At 35.4% G+C, this 23748-nt stretch overlaps 2 protein-coding genes across 8 annotated transcripts; both read right to left on the bottom strand.

The window, feature by feature from the left end:
* Positions 1-5273: 5273 nt before the first annotated feature.
* On the bottom strand, positions 5274-12062 carry LOC113693753 (serine/threonine-protein kinase Nek6-like). 6 transcript variants are annotated; one of them, XM_027212418.2, is made up of 15 exons: positions 11906-12062; positions 11391-11478; positions 11165-11296; positions 10032-10098; positions 9014-9079; positions 8839-8885; positions 8200-8245; positions 8033-8113; positions 7903-7945; positions 7769-7818; positions 7332-7413; positions 7200-7249; positions 7012-7085; positions 6850-6901; positions 5274-6770 (listed from the first exon to the last, which is right to left on the bottom strand). In XM_027212418.2, the coding sequence occupies exons 3-15, from the start codon at positions 11281-11283 to the stop codon at positions 5607-5609; spliced, it is 1941 nt and encodes a 646-aa protein (XP_027068219.1). In that variant the 5' UTR covers positions 11284-11296; positions 11391-11478; positions 11906-12062; the 3' UTR covers positions 5274-5606. The 6 variants fall into 6 exon arrangements, with proteins under 6 accessions (XP_027068219.1, XP_027068216.1, XP_027068215.1 ...); XM_027212415.2 differs by having other exon boundaries at positions 11391-11558; positions 11906-12059; XM_027212414.2 differs by having other exon boundaries at positions 11391-11558; positions 11709-12044.
* A 6791-nt stretch (positions 12063-18853) lies between these two features.
* On the bottom strand, positions 18854-22777 carry LOC113691941 (chaperone protein dnaJ 6). Of its 2 annotated transcripts, none has more exons than XM_027210269.2 (8): positions 22327-22777; positions 20897-20995; positions 20654-20755; positions 20045-20104; positions 19858-19964; positions 19694-19776; positions 19392-19482; positions 18854-19294 (listed from the first exon to the last, which is right to left on the bottom strand). In XM_027210269.2, the coding sequence occupies exons 1-8, from the start codon at positions 22438-22440 to the stop codon at positions 19108-19110; spliced, it is 843 nt and encodes a 280-aa protein (XP_027066070.1). In that variant the 5' UTR covers positions 22441-22777; the 3' UTR covers positions 18854-19107. The 2 variants fall into 2 exon arrangements, with proteins under 2 accessions (XP_027066070.1, XP_027066069.1); XM_027210268.2 differs by having other exon boundaries at positions 18854-19306; positions 22327-22619.
* Positions 22778-23748: the final 971 nt, after the last annotated feature.

The raw sequence follows: 23748 nt of genomic DNA, 5'->3' as shown, positions 1-23748 counted from the left end.
TTACGCATTTAATTACTACCACGTGAAAATAACCAGCTCGCTTTAGAGAAGTTGGCGTCTGGCTGTAAATTAAGGCCCGTTTAGATTGTATTTTTTTATAGAAAAAAAATACTGTAGCGATTTGATGTATATGAGAAAAAAAAGTAATAGAAAAATGTGTTGACAAAAAATGTCTCAATTTTCCGGCGCTCCAAATGGGGCCTAAGAGTTCAAAAAAAAAAAAAAATCATGTTGGAGTCTTATATTTTAGAACAAATTTTACGTGGATTGACGAGCAAATTTACCTAGGCTGCATTTACTTGAGTTTTATCAGTGGATGAGAATCAATGAATTCTGAGTTTTTCATGGTAAACGGTACAAATTTTGTGTTTTTTCGATTTAGTATTGTTCTTTCCACTGAAATCGGCAAACTTAACATCTAAGCTAATTCCAGGAGAACCCCAAAAGGCGCTAACTTTTAGAGCCTCCTATGGAACTTAAATCCTAAACCCACAGACCCCAACAGATCGATGTGAGACGCGGGACGGGAAAACAGGGAGGCTGCTACTAAGCCCGCTAATGAAACCCACCCCACTTTGATTTTTCGATTTAGTATTGTTCACGTAATTTAGTTGTGATTATAAACCAAGATTGGTCATTTTTGTTTCCTTTTTCTAATTAATAAACCACTAGGCCCAATAAAGAAAACGAATTGGGTGTTAAAGTAAACAAATTAAGCGAAACCAGTCTGTTGTCTTCGACTAGTACATGCCCATTGCTGGTCTGTTTGGCAAACGACACGAAAACTTCATTTTGGGTTTGGGCTTTGGTACCATGAAAGTTGCAATCCTCCATCAAGAAATTTTTACAACCCAAGCGATTGTTATTAACTATGATCATCATTATATAAATCACGCAAAACGTATAAAATACGACTATGCGAATCAAGTGATAAAAAATAAAAATATAAAATACGACTGAGCGAATCAAGTGATAAAAGATAAAAAGAGGAAGATGTCTCACTTTATAATTAAATTCTATTTTCCTCTCTTTTTGGTTAGCTAAATGGCAAAAAAAAAAATCCAATAAAAAATGAAATTTAACACTTCCTGTGACGTGACGTATGTAAAACAGAACGGCGATCATAGATCGTGTTTGTCATATCATATAAGCACACATTTTTTTTTTCAACTGATGACATATCCAAACACAGTCAGATCTATTATTTTTGCTTATTTGGAAAAAAAAATGGAAACAGAATTTACACTAGGAAAGGTGGAAAAAAAATATCAAAGTGCATACGACAGCTGAACATGTTCCAAAACTAAGAATAGAAGTTTTCAATGATATGGGACCGGACTAGACTCAGCCATCAATATAAAGAAAGCAATGAAAGGATTGTATTCCAGAAGAAGGATACATGGGTGTAATCAGTTATTGTAATCCATAGTAGAAAATCGCAAGCCAAATATCAACTCATATGAATATTCCTCTATTATTACAGCGCAAGAATAGTAGCAGAAATCCTGAACAACAGCCCAGAACAGCAATATGGTATAAGATCAAGGCCTCAACCAGGTCCAAGTACGTGGTATGAAAACGTTTCTTGCTTCACAGAAAACCCTACAAATCAATGAAACAGAGCGCCAATCAAGGACACCATCAATAGGGGACAAAAAACTGCTGCTGAAAACGTGACTGAGTCCCCGTTTCCTGCGTCCATGGCAGGCTTAGGTGCAGACGCGACTTCTTGGGCTGCCGCAGTTAGTGATAAGAAAAGTATTCCAATGATGACACAGGTTGGAGAGGCACCAAAATGTGCCATTTTTTTTATGGGGTAGAATACGTTGTTTGGATTGGAGGCCTGGCCTTGAAGAATGTAAGTTAATCCGGACTGAACCCAAAAAAAACCAAAAAAAAAAAACAAAGATCAAGAATCGAGAGAGGCAGTAGTATCGTTTTGATTTGTATGGTGCAAGGAAGCATTGAGGAATAGTCTGAATTTATAGGGGCCTGTTTTGTATTAATTAATTAATAATTAATGTAGTTTGTCAAGTACAAACATGAATCAGTAATTAAGTGTACTTGTTTCTTGCCTTTTTCTTCAAGTTATGTGGTGGGATCAAGAAAAATGGAGGGGGACATGTCACCAAAATGGCTCATTTCATTTGGCAAAAGAAATATCACATACAAGCTGCATGGTACATGTCAAGTACGAGAGAAGTTCATTATTAGTGACTAGCTAGAATTTAATTAATTATATTGGTAGCCTCCTAATTAGTTCTGGTTTCTAAACACTTGTTTGGAAATTTTGGGAAATGCTAGGTGTGTTGCTCTTATTCTATTACTTCTTCTTAGCTCTAACGTGGTGTCTGATTGATGATAGAAAATTTCATCTATATGGGGCTTGGGAGGAGCATTTTTTTTTTCCTTCTTTTTTTTAACGAGTTGAGAGCCGTTGGATTGCTAGTTTTGTGCAAAATAATATTTAAAAATTTTCAAAATATTTTTCAATCACCCCGTTTATTCATATACATCACATCTTAAAAAATATTATAATATTATTTTTTTTACAAAAAAAAAACTCCGCAAAAATACAATCTAAAGGACTCTTTAACTTTTATGGCAATTGGGGGTGAAAATGAAAAACTGAAAATTCTTGATACTTGACATTGCATTTGACGAAAAAACTAAGGTTGGTAGGACCTCGGAGTCAGCCAGCTGGTTTGGTCTTTGTAGATGTAATCTTAACCGTCGAATTTGAGAGGCGCATCGAGATTGGGTTCGGAGGTTTCTTAGTCTGCGTCACAACAGATCAAAATACGGTTTCTTGACGTTAACCGGTCACTACTATTTCGGTTCATTCACAAAGCGGAGACCATTTGGTCATTTCCCTAATTGACCTGACTATTTGGGATTATTAAACCAAAAACAAAAACAGAGACGAGTAAATAATAATTAGAAAAAAGAGGTCTTATCATATTTATTTTTTTTAAATCTGTGACACTCTGTGAACAATTAGATGCTAAATAGTGGATGCCACACTTAGGCAATGCTAATTAGGTGACCGGCTTGGATGTTACATTTAAGATTTCAAAGCAATTCCAATTCTTTTTTTTTTTTTTTGTTTTTGTGTGGATACAATAGCTTCCTACACTATGGGGAGGGGAAGGGCCTAAAGAGATCTTGGGATAATTCGGAGGGGACTGAACCATCACCGGACTAAACGGGTGCACTATGCACCCGCCTGGATTTTTTAAACAATTCCAATTCTTGGTATAAGACTTTTTGTAATTGTCAAAGTAATTGCACCATAGATATGACTAATTATTGGGAACAATTTTTAATGAGTAACAAATTTTATTATGTTTTTTCATATTGTTGTCCTATAATGTCTAGGTTACCTCTTTTAATAAATGTACGAACATTATTGTGCAATTGAGAATCATTATTGTGTTATATCAACTCAAGTAAGATAGTATTTCATGTGGGATTGAAGCAAGTACTTCATCCAAAATTTTGTGCACATTATTTGTATACCAAATTATTTTATACATTAAGCTGATGTATTATAGTATCATGTATATAAATAAAATTTAAATGTTCAAATTAGTTATATGATATACACCAAATCATGCACAAAAAACACCTAGCCCTAGTCCGTTTAGTCCAAGGGCCTAACAAAATGTTTACAGCGTGTCTCCCACCTCCTTGGGCCTTTTCTAGAGTCCTAATTGTTGTAAAGCTTACTAGCAATGTGATGCGATAGGAGACAAGATCTGAATCTTTGAACTCCGATCCCACAAAAACATGTGGTGACCAATTACTCCAATAGTAGTTGGTATGTAAAGCTTCTTCCACAATGCATAACTAAGTAAAATGGCTTTGCTGTGAAGGTTGATTCTCCCCCAATTGGGCCAACATCTTGTATCTATTTGCAGGCTCTTTGCAAGTTCCTTTTGGGCTTCTACTGATTTTCTTTCCTGGTGGCATACCATTGATCTTATTGGGCTGCTTAATGTATACAATTTTTATTTTTTTTTGTTTCATTTTTTATGCATTTTTTGGCCTTTTTTCAGTCAATCAACAATACCTAATATTATCAGAGGAAGGGAAATCCAATTGGGTTATGTAAAGAGTTAGAAGGAAGAAATGTTTATCCAGATCAAAGGAAAGCTAGGGAGAATCCAACTGGGTGGTCTAAGGGGTTAGAGCGAAGAAATGTTTATTTTTAGTCAATCAACAACAGCTATACTAGGAGGGAAGACGGAATCCAACTAGGTTGTATAAGAAGTTAGAACGAAAGAATATTTATTAAGATCAAAGGAATGCTAGGAGGAATCCAACTGGGTTGTCTAAGGAATTAGAACGAAGAAATGTTTATCTAGAGTAAAGGAATGCTTTGGTACACTCTTTACATTTTGTTTTAACTTCATGGTGAAGCGGTTTGAACCCGTGACCTACAATCGAAATAGAGATTTTAGATTGTTTTTTATAGTCAACTTATCTAGGACAAGTTGGTTCATAAAGTTCAAAAGATTGTTGGAGTCAAATTAAGAATCGATCACCGAAACAGCTTAATCTTGAATATTTGTCAAATAATGTGTTATTGATATTTCAAATAGCACTCGTGACCGACAACTCTTGACCTACAATCCAAATAGAGATTTTTAATTGTAAGGCGCGAGATTTGAACCTTTGACCAGCAATCCAAATATAGATTTTAGATCTCTTTTGATGGTCAAAACTTACCGAGGACAAATTGGCTAATGAAGTTCAAAAGATTGTTGGAGTCAAATTAAGAATCAATCACCAAAATAACTCAATCTTGAATATTTGTCTGATTTTTCAAGTAACATCTTCTCAAAGAAAAAACAAGCGAACAGATAAATGGAACTTCATACAAGTGCTTGTCGCTTTCAACATTACCAGAAATGCCAAGACTATAGAGTTGATGATTTTATGTTGAAAATGGACTAATTGAGCCGTGTAAGAACCGGAAATTAAAAAGTCCACAATTAATCAATCAGTGGTGAAGAAAATTTTGCCCATCAAAGCCCCCTAATCACTTCTAGTTATAAATAAATTTCGGGTCAAACTTGGCATCTTATCTTATCTCATCTTTTGCCGCTCCCTTCTGTCGCAAGGACTTCCAAGATGCAACTGGAAACCGGTTCAATCACTACAATAGAAGTAGAGGTGCCGTGTGAAAAACAAATCAATGAACCAGCGTTGCAACATTTTTAGCAATGATAAACAATACCATGAGAATTTAATTTGTCTAGAAGCCCAAAAAAACAACACAAGCTGCATACCAATGAACTTTTTAAGTACAATAGTAGTTTTGAAGGTGAAGCTCATTGACAAAAATGCTGAAGCTCCTCAATCCAAAAAGTCGTCCACAAGAAACAGGGAAAAAAAACAAACAAAAAAACCCGCTAAACAAGTTGTCTTCAAATGCAATCCTCAAGAACTTCATGGAAGTTGGAACAAGACTCTTCAAGAAACACAACAGTCTATGTTAGCAACTCAGCAAATGCACCACTCTTTTTACAGCAACTTACTAGAAGCTTAAAAAATCTAAAATCTCCAACTGTCATTAAAACTGAAAAAAAAAAAAAAAAGGATCAGGATCCGTTGGCTAATTTTTGTGCATTCATGAGGCTTTTTGTCAACCATATCGCTGTTTCGCGGGATGAGACTGCATCTTCACCAAATGGCTTCAGAACACCAGCAAGCTCATCGAGTTTGTCTTGCTTAAGCAGCCGTGCGCATAGCTCCAGCAGGGATTCTAAGGCATCAGCTCTTTGTCGGCTCGGATTCTCCCATTCATTCTTGCTCTCATCGCTACCATTTGCAGCTAGTGTCTTCAGCAATAAAATGTCATCTAATACCTTACTCTTTACATCATTGCTTTCTTTCTTGGGCTGCATTAAACGCTCAATTGTATCTGCTTTAATTTCTGTCTCAGGCTTAGCAGGATTTGTGTCATTACTCTCACTTGTTACATTGTCAAATGGAACTCCTGTACATGCACCGGCATTTTCGATTTTGTCTGTCTGAGAGCTTCTCTCTGCATCTCCTACACATCCTGGTGCAGTCTCTTCTGTGAAAATATCCTCTTTGTCGAGAGATGCAGCTTTATCACTATGGGTTGCGCTGGATACTGACAACCTACTGCCCCTTTCGAAAATAGGGTCCTCTAACCGATTTACAGGTTCCTCGTTGACGTGTTGACTGTCCAGTGTCTCCCAATCTTCAATTCTTACACAATCCGTCTCGCCCTCATCAAACTGTAGAATATGCTCAGAAGCAGCCTTTTCTTGCTCTTCTGGCTGAGAATTTGATAGTAACCAAGAAGAGTTTGCGGTGTTGACGCTTTCTTTATGTGATGAAGAGTCGGAATTCTCCTGATAATCACCATTGCAAACAATGGTTTCGCAAGTTGTGTCCCCACTTTTTGAATCATCCATATCATTGGAGATCTTTGCAGAATAGCTAGTTGGATCAACTCGCTTAGTCTCAAGTTTTTCCTTAACTGGCTTTTTAGTCTCCAGCACATTTCTGGGCTGCAGATCAGTATGCTCATCAAATGGCAGGACTCGGCCCCTCTCTTTTACTTTAACCACTCGGTCCCCGCTACTATTACCACCACTAGATTTTCTGGGCGAGGATTTTGTAGCTTTCTCTTTGGTGTTAGTCGGAGACTTCACAGGAACAAAGACAGGTGGTGGGTTGTGACACCGCAGGAGGTAAGGTTGCAAATGGGGATGTCTTAATAATTCTGCAGCCTAGAATTCATGATATAGGGATATTAGAATGAATCGCTACAATAATTTGATCATTTTGAGACAATGTGACTCAACTTACAGTGGGTCTATGTTCGGGACTCTTCCTGAGCATGGTTTTGATAATCTGTTTCCTGTAAAGTTACAGTCAATACTTGACCCGTGAGTTTACCGAACAGAATACTTGAGTGATAGAGTCAAAAATGAATAACTACCTGGGTGTTTTGGGGGAAGAAATACTTACAGCGTGGAGGAGTAAACTATAGGTAGCGGAGAAATGGCAGATCTGTTGATCTTGTTAATAAGTCCAGTCATGTCCTGTTAGATTCAGTTCTAGTGAGTACATCACTAGTGGCTTATTACTTCTAAACAGCTAATAGTTTGCTCTCCATGACATGTCATTTTAATCTAAGAACATAAATTTAAACTTACAGGAGCTCTAAATGCAGCTTGATGAGCAGCAATCTCAAACATACAGCAACCTGAAATGGAAAAATGATGTCAATTATAGTGATATGCGATTGAATATATGAAAGTACGTATTCTTTCATCGTTGTTCCTCACCAAGTGACCATATATCAGATTTGTAGCCATAAGGTATATCAGTAAGGAGCTCAGGGCACATGTAGTTAGGAGTACCAACGACCTGTTTTCAAGCACCAGCTCAGTAAAAGGTTGAGGCAAACATTTGAATTGGCTATCTCATTTTAGAACAAGGATTCCACATAACCAAAAGTAATTACAGTAAACAAACAACATCCTAGCTAATTTGTTGCGATATGAAGAAAGTGATTAGATTACAAACAGAGTCTGGAACATCTCTACCACTTCTTGGGTAGCAAGGCTGTGTGTGTGTGTATTTCTGTGTTGGATGGGCCTGTCTGCGTGCATAAGGGAAACCTAATGGCAAGCTAAGTGTCACTTGTTCAAGGTGGCATAGAGTAAGCTGGTACAGAAGAATAAAAAGAACTCATGTCTAGGTGGACAAAGTATATTCGTACCGAGGAAGCCAGGCCTTCTTCATCAAGCAGTTTTGCCAATCCAAAGTCACCTGCATAAGTCATTTATGACCAAATCTGATCAGATACAAATAGAAACTATTGGTTATAAAGCACCCTAGTTTTGGGCCCCTTACCAAGACGGATATTATTCTCCTTTGTCAGGAATATGTTTGATAACTGGAGTCAATTAACCTCAGGTCAGAATGGTTTAAACTTTCAAACTACTGATTATTCCTTCAATCTGATAATTGCTTTACACTGTACCTTAAGATCCCTATGCAGGACGCGATTGGAATGCAAATAGTCCAAAGCCAGTAAAAGCTGAGTCAGCCATTTGCAGACTTTCTATGAATCAATAACAAGAAATACTGGGTAAGTGAACAAAAGTTGGGGTGAAGGAACTTCAATTACATGCAATTTTATTTGGTTACCTCCTCTGGAAAAAGTGCTCCTCGAGCTCTCCGGATAATCTCAGCCCTGCTCATCCAAAACCATAATCACCTCAAGAGTAATTCATTCCCAGAGACAGTAGATATGAATATAAATTCTTCAGCCCACTACCCAAATTTGTAATCTCCTAGACCTAATACTTGGAACAGTTGAACACCTATGCAATCTTTCTAGAATAAGCTATTGGAAAAACATCTGGAACCATACAAAAAAGAACTCACATTAGCAAGACCTTTACTAGTTACAAAATTTGCAAGTTAAACATCCCCCATCTCCCCTTACGATTCCTCCAGAATTATTAAACAATTCGACCAAGGAGGCCTAGGCCTAGTGGCTAAGGTTGAGGCCCTAGGAATTAGAGGTCTTGGGTTCACACCTTCCCTCCCCCCTCTCCGCTTCATAAACCCCACCCCTCGCCTGGTAAAAAACAAAAAAGAAAAAGGATTGAACAATTTGTTTAGCAAAACTGTTTTACAAGAAGATGATCATGAAATCAAAATTTCTAGAGCATAATTGGTGTAATGTTGGGATATGAGGTAGGAATCGGCAATGGCAGAGAGAGAGTGGAAGGATAGGGAGCATTACTCAACATGTCAGTCCTATTTAAGAATGATACTTACATGTCTCCACCTTCACAATAGTTGGTGACGATGCATATGAAGCAACCCTGTGCAATATTTTACAAGTTAAGGCTTCTCCAATACCCAACTTCAGCAAGAATTGTTCAATTGAAAAGGAATATTGATGGTGGACTTCAGTCCCATAAAAGTCTAATATGAGGAAACCAACTAATACCTTGTCTACCCAAGCATCTTTGTACTCCACAATGTAGGGATGATTCAGTTTAGCAATCAAATTCATCTGCAAAGGACACGTTATAATTTTCACCATGCCAAGAAATATTCTATCAATAGATCTTCAGTGATTATTCACGTAATACAGATTTCTGTCAAATTTGAAGCTTATCTTGGCTATTGAAGCTCAAGTTTTCATTGGCTTGATGCAAATTTAACCAGAATAAAGCTCAAATAAGTTCAGTTTTAACTCTAGTGTTATTTTTTATTGCAGTTTCAAATCCAAACACAGAAAAATGAGGCTCAATGTCTCTATGAGTTAGTTCAAGTATATATTTAAAGATTATCCTTTTAAATATATATCTTTACAAACACAGTAGGCATGTACTTCAACAGCAATATAATTGATTCCTCGGTGTCATATATATGTATTTCAAAGCAATGAGTTTTGAGCCCAAAATAAGTTTTGAGAAACATGTCTTGAGCTAATCAAAGGAAACCGGGAGGGAGGAAAGGGAGAGAGAGAGAGAGAGAGCTTCCAATTCAAATTCAAGCTTATCATAGTTGAACTTGAGCTCAAGAATTAAATCAAACAGGTTCCAAATTTGAACATGAACCTGACTTAAGTTAAATACAAAAAGACAAACCTATAAATGCCATCGTTCAGCTCAGTTCCCAACCACATTAGACGTATACCCTTTCAGTCTTCTTCCAAGGAAATTTACTATTGAATCTGATTCTATATATTCCAATATCCAAACAAGGCAAGACTACAACTAACTGATAAATCTATTGAGCATTAAATGAGTTAGAAAAAGAAAAAAGAAAGGAAAAAAGAGTTGGACGATGACTGGTGAAACAGTTCAACTGTTTCTGGAGTATCAATGTTTAGAAAAACTTCAAAATAATGAAATGGGAGAATAATCAAGTTATAGCTTCTGACTACCTATGAACCACTGCATTGCACTACATGTATAACAAATCAGATAAGCCTACTTCCAAATATCTTGTGGAATTACCTCCTGATGTGCTGTATTCTTGAACTTCTCCGTCTGCTTTTCCAAACGAATTTTTTTCAGAACATACCTAACAGAGATGAATAAAGGAATACTTTAAGAGTTGTCCTAACACAATAACTCTTGATGTTCAACATTTTCCAGATTAAACTAGGATTCTGATTTAAGTTTATACTGCTGCAACAAATAAAAACAAACCAAAGGTCATATTACACAATTTGTCAGGGAAAAAAAAAGTCTGCTCCAAACTGCAAATGAAAGTGACCATGCTAAAGTTTTAGTTCCAAGGTCATGGTCATAAACTGTTTTTATTAAGTTGAATAGAAAGAATCAGATTCTCTGCAAAAAGTGAAATGGCACTTCATATTCTTGTGCACTATTTCATGAAAATAAATAACAATAAAAACACCAAAACAATTTCTTGTGCTATATTTTCAAGCCAACAGAAAACAGGCATCATATATTAGCTTCACTTCTCAATCTTCAACATTACTTCCAGATGCATATTAATTATTACTAAAATTATCAGCAAAAAGGGCTCCTTTTGCTTTCTCAATTACAAAATTTCAAGAAAATATTAGTAAAGAAATAGCTACAACCACTGTGAACTAAATGTCAAGTAATTTTCTGCCAGTATTCTTCCCAAGAGCCATTATTTTTATTTAGGTGTTAATTCTGTGAATCCTTGCTTGTTCTTTATATCAATTTCTTGATTTCTGTTTCCTACTTGAGTTACTTGTAATGGGCTTTTTCTAGCATCTTCTTCTTGGTATTAACTGATTTTTCTATGTCTTGTTGAAATACTTCTGCTTAAATTCACATGGCTAGAGGAAAAAAGAAAGAGGAAGAAGCAGCCAAAGAAGAAAGAAGAAACAAGAAGGAAAGAAGGAAGAAGAATGGGAAGAAAAAGCCAATAATGCTTATTATTTTTTTATTTTTGAAGAATTAACTGAACACCAAAAAGATAAAGAATTATGAATTTTTATCCGATTTTCATTAAATATACCAATATGTGCAGAATAACCCAATAAACAGACCCCATAAATTAAAAAGAATATATAGACACACAAATTCATAAGAACACGCACACTTAGGCACAACCCACATGGCAAAACTAAGGTTTAAGAGATTCTTACTTCTTTTTCTCAATTTTATGCAAAACAAGAAATGCTGCTCCAAAAGCTCCTCTGCCAATCTGCTCCATTACTTCATATTCTTCCAACCGGGATTGACCATCTCCATTTTCTGTCTCCATTAGGCCTCTTCCTCTGTTTAAAGAGGAAAAACAAAAAACCAAAAGGGTCAGTCCAAATCCAGCCAAAGATACAAACCTGAGCTGATTGAAGCAGTTTCTGCACTTACCCTGCTTTAACCGAGGAAAAAAAATTATGGGCTCACAGCTAAATCCTTAGAAGCAACGAACAAAGGAAGAATCTTGGGTTTTGCACAGCTGCAATCAAGCAAAAGATGCCCTTCAAAGTTCGGTTCTTGATAGACAATTTCAGCAATGACTAGGCATAGAAATAAAGTCTGCAGAAAGGCAGCATTCCACAATTATGACAAACTGTTCAAGTTTGTGAGAGAGAGAGGAGGATGCCAAGACACACTCAATGAAAGCAATAATAATAGGGGTATGGCCATAGTTATATATTTGCACTAATTAATGAAAAAGGTGATTACCACTACTAATAAGATTTGAACTGAAAAGGTTTATGCACCTATAAACTCAATCAGTATGCGTCCTTCGTGAATGCTATTCACCTTCAGTGTGGGTTACGGAGAGGGGAAGACGGAGGGCTAGAGAGGCAGAGTCAAGTAAAGCAACATGACACTAGTAAATTAATGCTAATAGCGAAGTGGGAAAGTAAGAAATTTACCAATACGGGAAAAATGAGTCTTTTTGCTGTTGAAGGGGGGAGGGTTGGAGCGAAAGGTGTGGAAGAGGAAAGAGGAGAATAGGGGCCACAGCCAAAGAAAAAACTTTGCTTGTATTTCCAGATTCAAAGGAGTAGTATTTAATCATTTCACACCAAAGAAGTGCAGAACATTTTCATTGACCGCTGGTATAGTGTCACCATCTCTACCAGAAATCTTCAAAATTTTCCTCTAGCTCATTTATTTTACGCTATGGTTTCTCCCCACTACCATGAATACCTTTTTTGACTCTATAAATTGTGGTAAGTTTTTTCTTTCTTAGGTAATAATGAGTCCCACCAGGGCAAAGAATACAAAACCACATTCTTAGACATGGTAAAGAATTTACATGGGTAAAGCATTTATTATTTCACCTCGAAGAGAAGCATTTATTGTACTATTCATTACCACAAAGGGTATCCAATCTCTAAGAAGGTGAATCGTTTGAAACTTAAAATCGACAGGTATTGATTCAACTTTCAAGAATGAAACGGTAAATGGCATTTCCACACAAGGAGTCAAGTACACTACACAGAGGTTAGGAAAGAAGTTAGTATTGTACTCATCACTACATTTGTTAAGTTATGAATGAAATGGAAAAAGAGAAAAGAGGTGTAGAAACAACAAATAGACAGTTAAAAAGGGCTCTCTTTTTCTCTTACTTTTGTGGTGCTGAAGACCAGCGAAGCTCAAATATAACGTATAGTACTTTCATCAAACTCTGTGTTCTCTAGAAGAAGTCTCTTAGTATATGACCATTCAATTTGTAACTTTGGATGGCATAGATCCCTAAAGTTCAAAGCGACAAATTGATAAAAGTCAGTCAATTCTTTTTTGGTTTATCCCAAGGATAATATGCCTATTCCTTTTTTTTTTTTTCCCAAAGCAATATTGGCATTTTTGTTGTTTGTTATTAACATTCCACTTAACTATTTATGTATAAAATTTACAATGTGATTGGAGTGCTAGTAACAAAATAATAAGATTGAGTACAAAAAAGTAAGTAGCTACGTGAAATTGAATTCCAAAGTATGCATGTTACTCTCCATAGATCTACCTAACTATCTTCAATGGAAGAACCTTTTTTTTTTTCTTTTTAATAAAGGAACTTCTCTCTCAATTTTGTTTTATGTTTAAACTCTTTAGGAGTCAATCAAGACCAAGATTCCTTTGGTTGTTAGGGAACTGGTCATTTATTTTTTCTCTGGGGACAAATTTTGCATGGTAGGGAAAAGCCAGGAATGACCTCAATGCTTATTGGCTTCTTGCAAAAGTGATTGGCATGTCGTTTTCCCTTAGTGTGTGCAGTGTGCACAGCAACAAGATGGTACAAAAAATGCAGAGTCATGAATGGTTTTTGTAGGCAGAGAGATGGATGGATAGATAGATAGGTAGGAACTAGGAAGAGAAGATGATAAACAATTGTACTACAGCTTTCGTCGGTGGAATGGATAATTGGCAACAAAATTTGCAAAGTCTACCTCTAAAGCCGAAAGTGCACTGCAGGATAATACCAACCAAGGAATGCATATTGAAGATTAAGATGCTTCCTAATTCCTACCCATTTATTAGTCCAACAGCTAGAAAGATTCTGAGGAGCCCGATTGCTTGCTAATCAAATCTTCGACGTTTTCTTTATCAGAAAATGACTAGTCCCACGTACTAAAATTATTAACTCATTTTTCATGATTTCTTCCTAACTGGTTCGGGCCCTTGAAAATTAAAAAGAGAAGAATATATATATACATATACATGCAGATATATACACACACACACAACTTCAATGCATGCAGTAGAGGTTTCTTTTTACTTCCAATTTTCTACCATGATTTATTGGACACTACATCAACTGGTTGCCAACATTCGTGTAACATATTATTTACCATCTTTTTCTGTGTGCCGGGGGGGGGGGGGGGGGGGGGGGGGGGGGGGGGTTCTTGTAATGGAAGAAGAATCGAAGTCTGTGTGCATATCATGGTCAATCTTACATATTTAACTTTAGGCATCTCAAATTCTTTCAAATGTGGCATTTGATATTTAGTTTCCACGGGACAGTGTTAAAAATATTTGTAATTACTTAAATGGGACTAGATGAGGAGACAAAGATTTCAAAAAAAATCTTGGTGCAGACAGGAGTTACATCAAAAAGATTTTGTAAAACTTTTTATGCTAAAATTTTGTATATTATTAAATTAAGTCGGGATCAGTCCGCCATTCTTTTTTTTGTCTCTGTGTGTGTAATTTTTTCCCATCCCTTTATGGGGCAAGATGTATACTTGACACCTCTCTAGTAATGTGAAGAAAGACTTGAACAGTATAATTAGACAGACATGTCTAACGAGTGTCAATTGAACGCTTGTTTCCTTATACTATATAAGAACGAGTTAAGGACTAGATTTCAATCGCAGGGGTAAGGTTATTTTGGGAATGTTTGAAGAGTGATTGGAACATTGAATACAAGTCATTATAACTTTAATTTCATTATAATTACTTATATAACCTTTCAGACATTTAAGATTAGGGGCATGTTTGGTATGTTACAATTTTTGGTGCCAAGTTGAGTATCAAGTACAACTGAATAAATCTTGTATTTTGATAGAATTACATAAAAGTCCTTTTAATCATTTATTATACTAACATCCAAGCCTTCCAATTTCCTGAAACCTTTCTCATCCGTTAAGGAATTAATTGGATGTTTACATAATTGGATTTTAATTACAATTAATTAACTTAATTATTATCTGAACAATCATTATCATATTTATGTCCCCCATGTTTAGCTGATACCCTTTTTTCTTTTTCGGTTTCACCTCTTTGATTTTATTATGGCTATTAAATATTTGGTGGAATGCATAACTTTTCCTTTAAATTGAGGTGAGTTCTTTAGCTTTGTTCTCTTCGATTGTAGTTTTTTTTCCTGATGATTAGTTTATTCAACAACTCCATATAATTTGCTTTTTAATATTTCTAATTCCAAAAACTAACTAATTGTATTGTTTTTCTTAGTAGATCCCAGAGATTCTGTCTTTGGTTAAAGTACAATTTGAGATAATGTTGTCACTTTCTAAAATAATCAGAAAAGCAATTTTATCATCCTTTTCTCCTCAACCAAGGTATTATCTCTTTATTTAAGTCAAATAATCTTATTTCTCATGAACTTTCTCCTATTATTCTTGATTCCAGGGATCTGTTGACTACATTCCAGCAGTTATGGTTCAAGTAGTTATTTTTTCATGTAATATGATTTGGAATTCAGGTTGTGTTTATTTTAATTGGAAATTTTATGATTGTAAAATTTATTAACTTAGAATTTTATACTTCATTGAAACTGAAAAAGAAAATTAATCATGCTACATAGTACTAAGATGTCATTTGCACTCTATTTACTTTCCATGTTATGATCTCGTTCTTGTATTATACTGTTTATATAGTTTCAAATACAAAAAATTTGCTTTTTTATGCTATGTAAAAGAATTTGCAGTGAAACTTGATGAGTTTAAATGCTTTAGCTACAACACCATTTTGATTGCATTGTATTAATTTATTTACTCATAATTGTATGTTGTACAATGATAAATAATGTTTCTTGATTTGATTGAAGCAACTATTATCCATAGTTCAAACGAGTCAATTAAGTAGAAATGTTATATTGGATACTTATATAAGTAAACTTTGGAAAATATCATTAAGCAATTTCTACCTATAGTTTGCAATTCGAATTCATATGAGAAATTTCTTCTGATTTTACTTACCATTTTCTACAATTTCAAATTTAGAAAATATTATTTGCACTAATTTTCTATAATCAAGGTAGTTTCAATTCAGATCTTTAACAATTACGCAGATTTGAACTTATTTATGAGATTATAAAGAAATGCCCCTAGCCAAAAACACCAAATCTAAATAGTTTCTACAAAACTTTAAAAAAAATCACTTAAGTTTCTTATCTATCTATCATTTTTTAGCATTATTATCTCTGTAAGAAACATGTGATTAAGTCGTATTATACCCACCAAATTATATAAATAGTTAGTAAAAAATAAAATTATTTTAGATTAGATTGGACGCAAAGTGATTGATGGATCAACTTGACTTGATAATTCAGGTTGAGCTTAAGTCGAGGGAGAAATCAGAAGCATTGCTTGAGAGATCTTTCACGAACATAGATAGATTCGAGAGATGAAGGATCCAATTGATACTTTAAAATGTTTTATCATCTTGGATAAGTTTTAGAAGACACTTTTGGATACTTTTCAATTGCACTTCAAATATTTTTACATTTTCAAACTACCCTTATCTTTGCAGTTGAAATTCAAACATAACATTTGATCGCAACGGATTCTTATATAGTATAAAGATAAGGATGTCTTATTGCATATTATTTTTATTGACTCACTATATAACTTATGATTTTTCTATTAAAATCATATGATAAAACCATCAAACTTCAGTTTTTATCCTACAAAATATTAAACAATAATTATTAATTATCTTGAATCACAAGCACCAAATTCCCGCGCATCGCGCGGGCTGTCCCTCCCTAGTCATTAACATATATTTCAGATGTTAGATTTTTGAAAAGATAAGATCAATTAGAAAATATGTATAAATGCAAAGGGGCTAGTAATTATTAATGTGTGTATATACATGATAAATTGGATGGAATTTAGAACGAATGTCTATTAAACACCCGTAAGGAAAACCCTAATTGTATTAGTGGTGCAATAATGAAGTCTTGTCCAAGTAGCCTAATGTGTACCTCCTTCCATCTTAGCGTGGTTTTTTAGGAAAGCTAAATCGTCCACCAACCCCCGATTCCTCATATTTTAAGCCATCTATCATTGACCTAAACTGCAAATTAAGTTTGTTCATTGAATGAATATAAAGATGCTTAGGCCTTTTAAAGCTAGTGATCCTCTGTTTGGCTTTCTGTTGTATAGATTCCATTTTCTTTTGTTTTTACTTTGTGGTTAGTTGAGCAACCCGGCCCCCTACCATGAAAAAGATCACTTTAAGAATAGGAGGAGGCTAGGTGCATTAAAACTTTTTCTTTCTTTATTCATTTGGAAGCAAATCATTTCTTGCTAATGCAAGAAACTTCAATTCCTTTTATTTCTTTTTGCCTATAATTTACCTTATCTCAGCATCCATCAGTTGGACTACCTCAATTCACGAGGCATTCATCTTGGGATTCCGAACAGTCATTCTTTATAAGGTGCTAACACCTGAAGATGTTGACATTGTCCCTTTTTTTTTTTTTTTTTTATCAATCATTATTCCTACTCCTATTCTATTCTAATTTAACTACGGAGATATCTATGGAGGACTGGTGATGACAGAACCACCACCGAACCAGACGGATGCGTGGTGCATCCGTCTGGATTTTTTGATGAATCTTGCCTCCCACTTAGGGCTGCAAACGAGTCGAGTCGAGTCGAGCTTTGAGCTAATCGAGCCGAGCCTTGACTAAATTTTATCAAGCTCGAGCTCGACGAGCCGGCAAATTTCGAGCTCGAGCTCGAAAAAAAATAAAAAATAATTATTTTATTTTTAAAAAAATAAATAAAATAATATTTTTTTCTTAATAAATAATAAAATATTAATGATATATACGTAATTTTACTATGAAAATAAAAAATAAAAAAATAAAAAAATAAAATAAGTAAATTTATTATTAAATAAAAATAAAAATAAAAAATATATATATTCCCAAACTCGCGAGCTAACGAGCTTAATATTTTGAGCTCGAACTCGAGCTCGAGTTTGACTCGAGAGCGGCTCGATTCGTTTGCAGCCCTACTTCCACCCCACGGAGCCTGACATTGTCCCTTGAACTCGCAAAAAGAAAGAAAGAAAGAAAGAAAGAACGTGATCATTTGACGGGTTGATGATCTCCAAGACAGCAATCCTTCAAAAGGATACAGACACAAGCAAAAGCTCCAAATTTCCCTGTCATTCCTATTTGTACGTGAGGACGTTGGTTCCATATTCCAATCCAAACCTTCACAGGAAAATAAAGAGTTAATCCCATGAATGATTGGTACTTTCCTCTTCAGTACAGCTTGAATACTGCTAAAAAGATCCTCAGGTGACCCCAGCGATATTTGCTTGTCAGAGATGAGGGTTGTGGCACCTATTTACTTCTCTCAGATTCCCGTTTAAACAGTCTACATTTGTTAACCAATTTTTTTCCAAGTTTTTGTCGGATGTGACTCTCAAACTTCATGAGTTGGACATCACAATTAGCATTAACAATTGGACAGACTAAAACTTAGAACTCTTGATCAAATAGACGAAACAACTCATTTCTGGACCCTTTACTGGCATGCTATTTTGTGGAAGATATTATAGTCAAGCAAGGATAAAGCTGTCGTCCCCCCCCCCCCCCCCCCCCCCACAAAAAAAAAAAAAAAAGTTGTCCTCGTGTAACATTGGAATTTGGGCCCCCTCTTGAAATGAAGGAGTTTGGCTTTTTGTTTTCTTGAGAGTACCTCCCTACCAAATGGACCTACATTGTGTAAATAGAGTTGGTGGATGAAAGAGAAAAGTTGTTGAAAGAAAACCTATTTCTTTCTTGAGTTTTGTTCTTCTTGTGCATGCATCCATCCTTTAGAACTAAACCACCTTTCATGTGCAACTAACCCTAACCACACCTTGCCCAGATTTTGCCTTGCATGAGAAATTATATCCAGTGTTCACACTGATTCGACAGCAGTCGATTGTTTCTTCATTAAACTTTTGAAAGTTGACATTGGTTCTAAGACTGACTTAGCACTCACATTTCGACTAGCAATCAATTCGTACAGCCCAGGTTCTACAATGCCCTACAAGTTGACACTGACTTTAAGGCTGCCTCAGTACTCGCTATTCAAGTAGCCACAGTAACAGTCCTGCAGAAATTGCCATTGCAATGGAGAAAGATTTGGACATGATCATTCTTTTCCAAATAGCAAGCCCAGATGCACATTACCATGTAGAGCTAAAAAAGGCTCTTACTCCCAATTAAAAAGCAAAAGGCTAATATAATACAAGGGAAACGCTGAAGACCAGAAAACTGAAAAGAAAAGTACAAGCCAAGCCGCTGTTTAATTTTAAATGACTACATCAGGCAGGTTAAATTTACAGCAGAAGAGTTCTGTTGCATACATATTGCTCAAAATCACAGTTACTTCCGCTTGGATGCCTTCCTGCTTTCAAGTTTTTGTCGAGCAGCTTCAAATTCTTCTTCACTAGGCTCTGGTTCCCCACCATGTTTGCTAACCAGAGTTGAGAGCATAGAGTTGATCTTGCCCATCCTCTCATTTTGCCGCTGAGAGATGATAGCATGCAAATCTTCCGAGTTTTTCTTTTCTCTGGATAGGACTCTGATGTTAATAACATGGCTTGCTTGAGTTTTAATTTAAAATTAGATTACTGAAGCACCAACATCAGATATAAAAAACTACTCACTTTTTCCTCCTCTTTAATGGACTAGTAGGCGGTTTTGTTTCAGAAACTTGCTTAGCCCATTTCTCATACAATTTAGTTGACTTCAGAGCTCCTAAATATTGTTGTTCAAAAAAGAAGAAGCCAGGTAAAGGGAAGGACAGTTAGATACGTGCCTCCAAAAAACACATCACAACAAATAAGCATAGAGTTATTGAATCTTGCACGTATCAAAGTCAGCCCTAAACAGTGATTCGATATTGACTCAGCAATGTTGTAACAAGTTATTTACTCCTGATGAATACAAATTAAGCCATAAAACAAACCTCCAGCTATTGCCTCATCAAGATAATCCTTGAACCGATGTGAATCCAACTTTTGATCAGAGCAAAGCATGTAACAGAAAACCCTAAACAAACAACAAAATTTCGATGATAATCTGCCCCATTAAAGTTCCAAGGGTGGGAGAAGAAAATAGATCCTATCATACCTATTCATGTTACCCTTGTGCATCTTGTACAGATCAATCAAATCCTTTTTCTCCGTCTCAGAGCCTCTATAGCTTGCTTCAAACTCTTCAATATCAGCCTCAGTGACCTATGAACAAAGGAGATCATATTAAGAAAGGATATATCAGAAAGGGGGTGGAGAAGTTGACAATCTGAGAAAATAATAACCTTTTTATACAAGGTTTGGAAAAATTCCTTCAAATTCTGGCAGACATCTCCTGCAAGGTCCTGTAAGTGAGCAATAAAATGTGTCAAGACTACTCGAGGAGGACCGGATATACATAGAATAAGGAGCCCAGGGAAGCCCATTCTTTCCAATTTTAAATAGGAACCAAATAAAAACAGTTGTTGAAGAATAAACACAAGTTTGGAACAAAGCATAATCAAGATTTCACCAAACAAGTTACCTGAACTCCACTGAACCAAATAGAAAAGAAAATACAGAAAGCACATCTAAGAATATCCACATGCATAATCACAACAGTCACAAATGTAGAAAATAAAGATTACCAAGAAAACTCACCAACACAGTCCTGACTTCTAAGCATGATCTCAAGTAAAAAGCTAAGCCTAACAGAAAACACTCCCAAGACTTCAAAGGGCAAAATTGTAACAATATTCTGAATGCATCTCCCAGGGTGAATTCTGAGCACAGGCCCCCCGAAATAAAGGGACTTACAGTACTTTTAAAGCCAACAAGCATCTTTTCAGTATATCCCGATCTTACTGACTCTGTCCAAAACAGCAAAAACTGAAAATTTTTTTATGGCCACTTACAGCATCATCAACGCAGCCAGTCTGGTCATATAGTGCCCGTTTCTCCTCATCACCAAGAATTGACATAACCTTTTGTAGTTGCTGAAATTTCTCCTTAGCATCCTACAGAAAAGATAAGCAAAAGTTTGACTCTTTTTAAGATCAAGCAAAACTAACACTGAGGTTCAAACATAACCTGAATGTAAATTCAATACAAAAACAACCAAAACACTTACAGAAGAAAACAGTAGGATGGAGAGTTACCTCATCACCAGGATTCTTGTCAGGATGCAGACGTAGAGCCAATTTGTAATAAGCTTTTTTAATTTCTTGCTGGGATGCAGTTCTTTCTACCCCAAGAATCTACAACAGAAAGAACTTATCAGGGAACCTCTATTGCTTGAATTTGGATGGATTGTAAAGCAAATCCAACACTCAGCAAACATTAAACAACACACTTGAAATATACCAGAAGTAAGAGCATTTAAAAAAAAAATCACAGAAGCATGCTTGTTGAAAAGCGAGAATACTATAGGAGATGAACAAGAAAATGGTACAAAAAGGAACTCACAGAAACTGCTTATCTACCACGGACTACATGGGTCATGTTGATGACAATTCTCATTTTCAGAAAGTAAATAGGAGGCTTTCTTGGTTAACCATGAAGGAAATAACTAAAGGAGAACATCACAGCAATTGCCTGATCATCTTAAGGGAGTGAATGAGATGCCCAAGGTGATTATTACTTGTCACCGGCATTGCTTGGAATAGAACAGGAGCTGTGAATAAGGCTTAAGGTTGCCTTTAATTAGTCTATCTCAAAAGAGTTACAGGCCAGCTACAAGAGCTCCGTTGGTATATTCTTTTGTAAGCTTATTCAGCTTATTTAGTGAGCTGAAGATGTAGGCTAAACTAAACCATCACAGGGATAGCAACAAACAAATAAACTTTGATTGTACCATTAGGAAAGCAACATCAATGAAAAATACATAATTCCTCTATAAGCAGGAAATACATAATCCTTTTACTTGAGACCTTATTAACCATAGGACAGCTCTTCTAAAACCCAGAGTAGCAGGCTGACTTATTCAAACCAAATCTCTTGTACATATGATGCTTGAGAATAATGGCACAACATCTCAAACCTAAAAGATGAACGTACAATAGTGTAACCATTCCCTCAGGTGCAATTTCCTATTAGACCAGGAAAAAAAAAAGAATTATAAAAACCCTCAATTACTTCTCTGCTAAAACAGCAGTATCTTGATTCCACAATTTCTCATTAATTATTACCCATCAGCTCATTTTTTGCTCGGTCAAGTTTTGTAGCTTATGCCAAATCAACAGTCGCAAGAATCACACTTTCCAATCTAAACTACCAAATTGGTACAATAAAAGAAGAATTCAAAAATTAGAGGCACTTCAGATTACACAGGCAATGAAGTAGTACTGACTAACTTCCCTGCAACCCAACTTCTCAGAATTATGAAAAGGAAACATAGAAGACCTACTATTCTCAATTAAACAATAACAAACAAACAAATAAAAAAGCAAGAAAGAAAATGCGACTCTTCGCCCTATTTTCCAACATTTCCAACCATATGCAAAAATAATAATAATAAATAAATGAATAAAAAGAAGCCCAGCAATTATTAGAGAAAAAAAGAATCAGATGACGGAGAAAAGAATGGTACCTCGTAAAGGGTCTTTTCTGTGGGAGAAGAAGCTTCCAATTTGCTCTGGTTTTCCGGAATTTCTTCTTCTAGGTTTTCTTCGGAAACCCTAGCCGTCTTCTTTCTCTTCCCCATTTCAGAATTCCTGGAAGCAGTTTTGCCAAAATGCGGTTGAAGCAGAATGCTTTGCCTTGACGTAATTGATTTAAGCTGAGTTCGGCGGAGAAAATGGGCAATTACTGGTTTGCGTGGGGGATTTCAATTCTATTTATCTCTATACTCCATAGAGATTTATGATTTTCCCGCCTTAGCTCTTTCTTGATTTTCACTTCTTCCCGCGTTAAAATATACCACCGTATGAGGTATGAACCTTAATTGGATTCTTTTTTTTTTTCTTTCTTTTTTTGTTTTCTTGGGATTGAAAAAGAACGCTCGACCAAATAGGTTTGTTTAGCAGGTTTCTTCACCCTCTATGCTAGGCTTGTAATAACGTTGAAAGACAAATTAAACAAGTTGATGTCAAAATCGAGTTTAACTTGTTTAAAACTCGTCCGATTTTGGCTCGTTAACCCGTCAATGTCAATATAAGGTTGAAAGGCGTTTTATGTTTGATAACTTTTAAACAAATAAATAAGTCAAATTTAAATAAAATTTTAAACTCGTTAAAATAATCAAATAAATTTAAACACTAGAATATTCAGTTTAATTCGCTCATTTACGCTCTAGTAGGCTCTAATTTACCACTAAAATAGCTCAAATAACGAATACACTCCGGTTTCAAATGCTTACACCCCCTAGTTATTTACACCCTTAGTAGGCTCTAACTCACCACTAAAATAGCTGAAATGATAAATACGCACTGATTCCAGATGTTTATTTCCATGAATATCATCCTACAGCCAATTATAGTATTTATTTTCCTCCTCCTTCCATTCTATCATTTTTCATTTTTATTTGGGTTAATTACATTTACCTCCCTTGAGGTTCGAACCATACTTGAGGATTTAAAATAATTGCTTCTTTTTTATTTTTCTTTCAACTTATCTAATTTTTAATATTCATTTTTAAGATTTAAAATAATTATTAATTCAAAACTATTTATGAAAGCAAAGATATCGTTTTTATAAAATAATAAACAAAAACTTTTTTCTATTTTTTTGAATTGCTTCAGGGTTAATAAAATAAAAATATATTTTTTTTAATGCAACATGGCCTTAATAAGGGCATTTTCGGCATCAAGGGGGTTTTTGTTAAATGTTTGATCAGTCAAAGCGTGAGACCGTTATTTGGACAAATTACAGGAATTGATTGGTAATATGGTCAAACCTCAGAGGAGGTAAATGTAATTAACCCTTTTTATTTTTTCTAGTTCCCTCCCTTAACCCTCCAAAATCCCAAACCCCCAACTGCCTGCCAAGAAACCTCATCTCCAACACCCTTATC

Source organism: Coffea arabica, chromosome 6c (assembly GCF_036785885.1).
Source record: "Coffea arabica cultivar ET-39 chromosome 6c, Coffea Arabica ET-39 HiFi, whole genome shotgun sequence".
In the NCBI taxonomy this organism is placed as follows: domain Eukaryota; kingdom Viridiplantae; phylum Streptophyta; class Magnoliopsida; order Gentianales; family Rubiaceae; genus Coffea; species Coffea arabica.
Note: the sequence above shows the minus strand (reverse complement) of the source record. Positions and strands in the feature narration are given on the sequence as shown.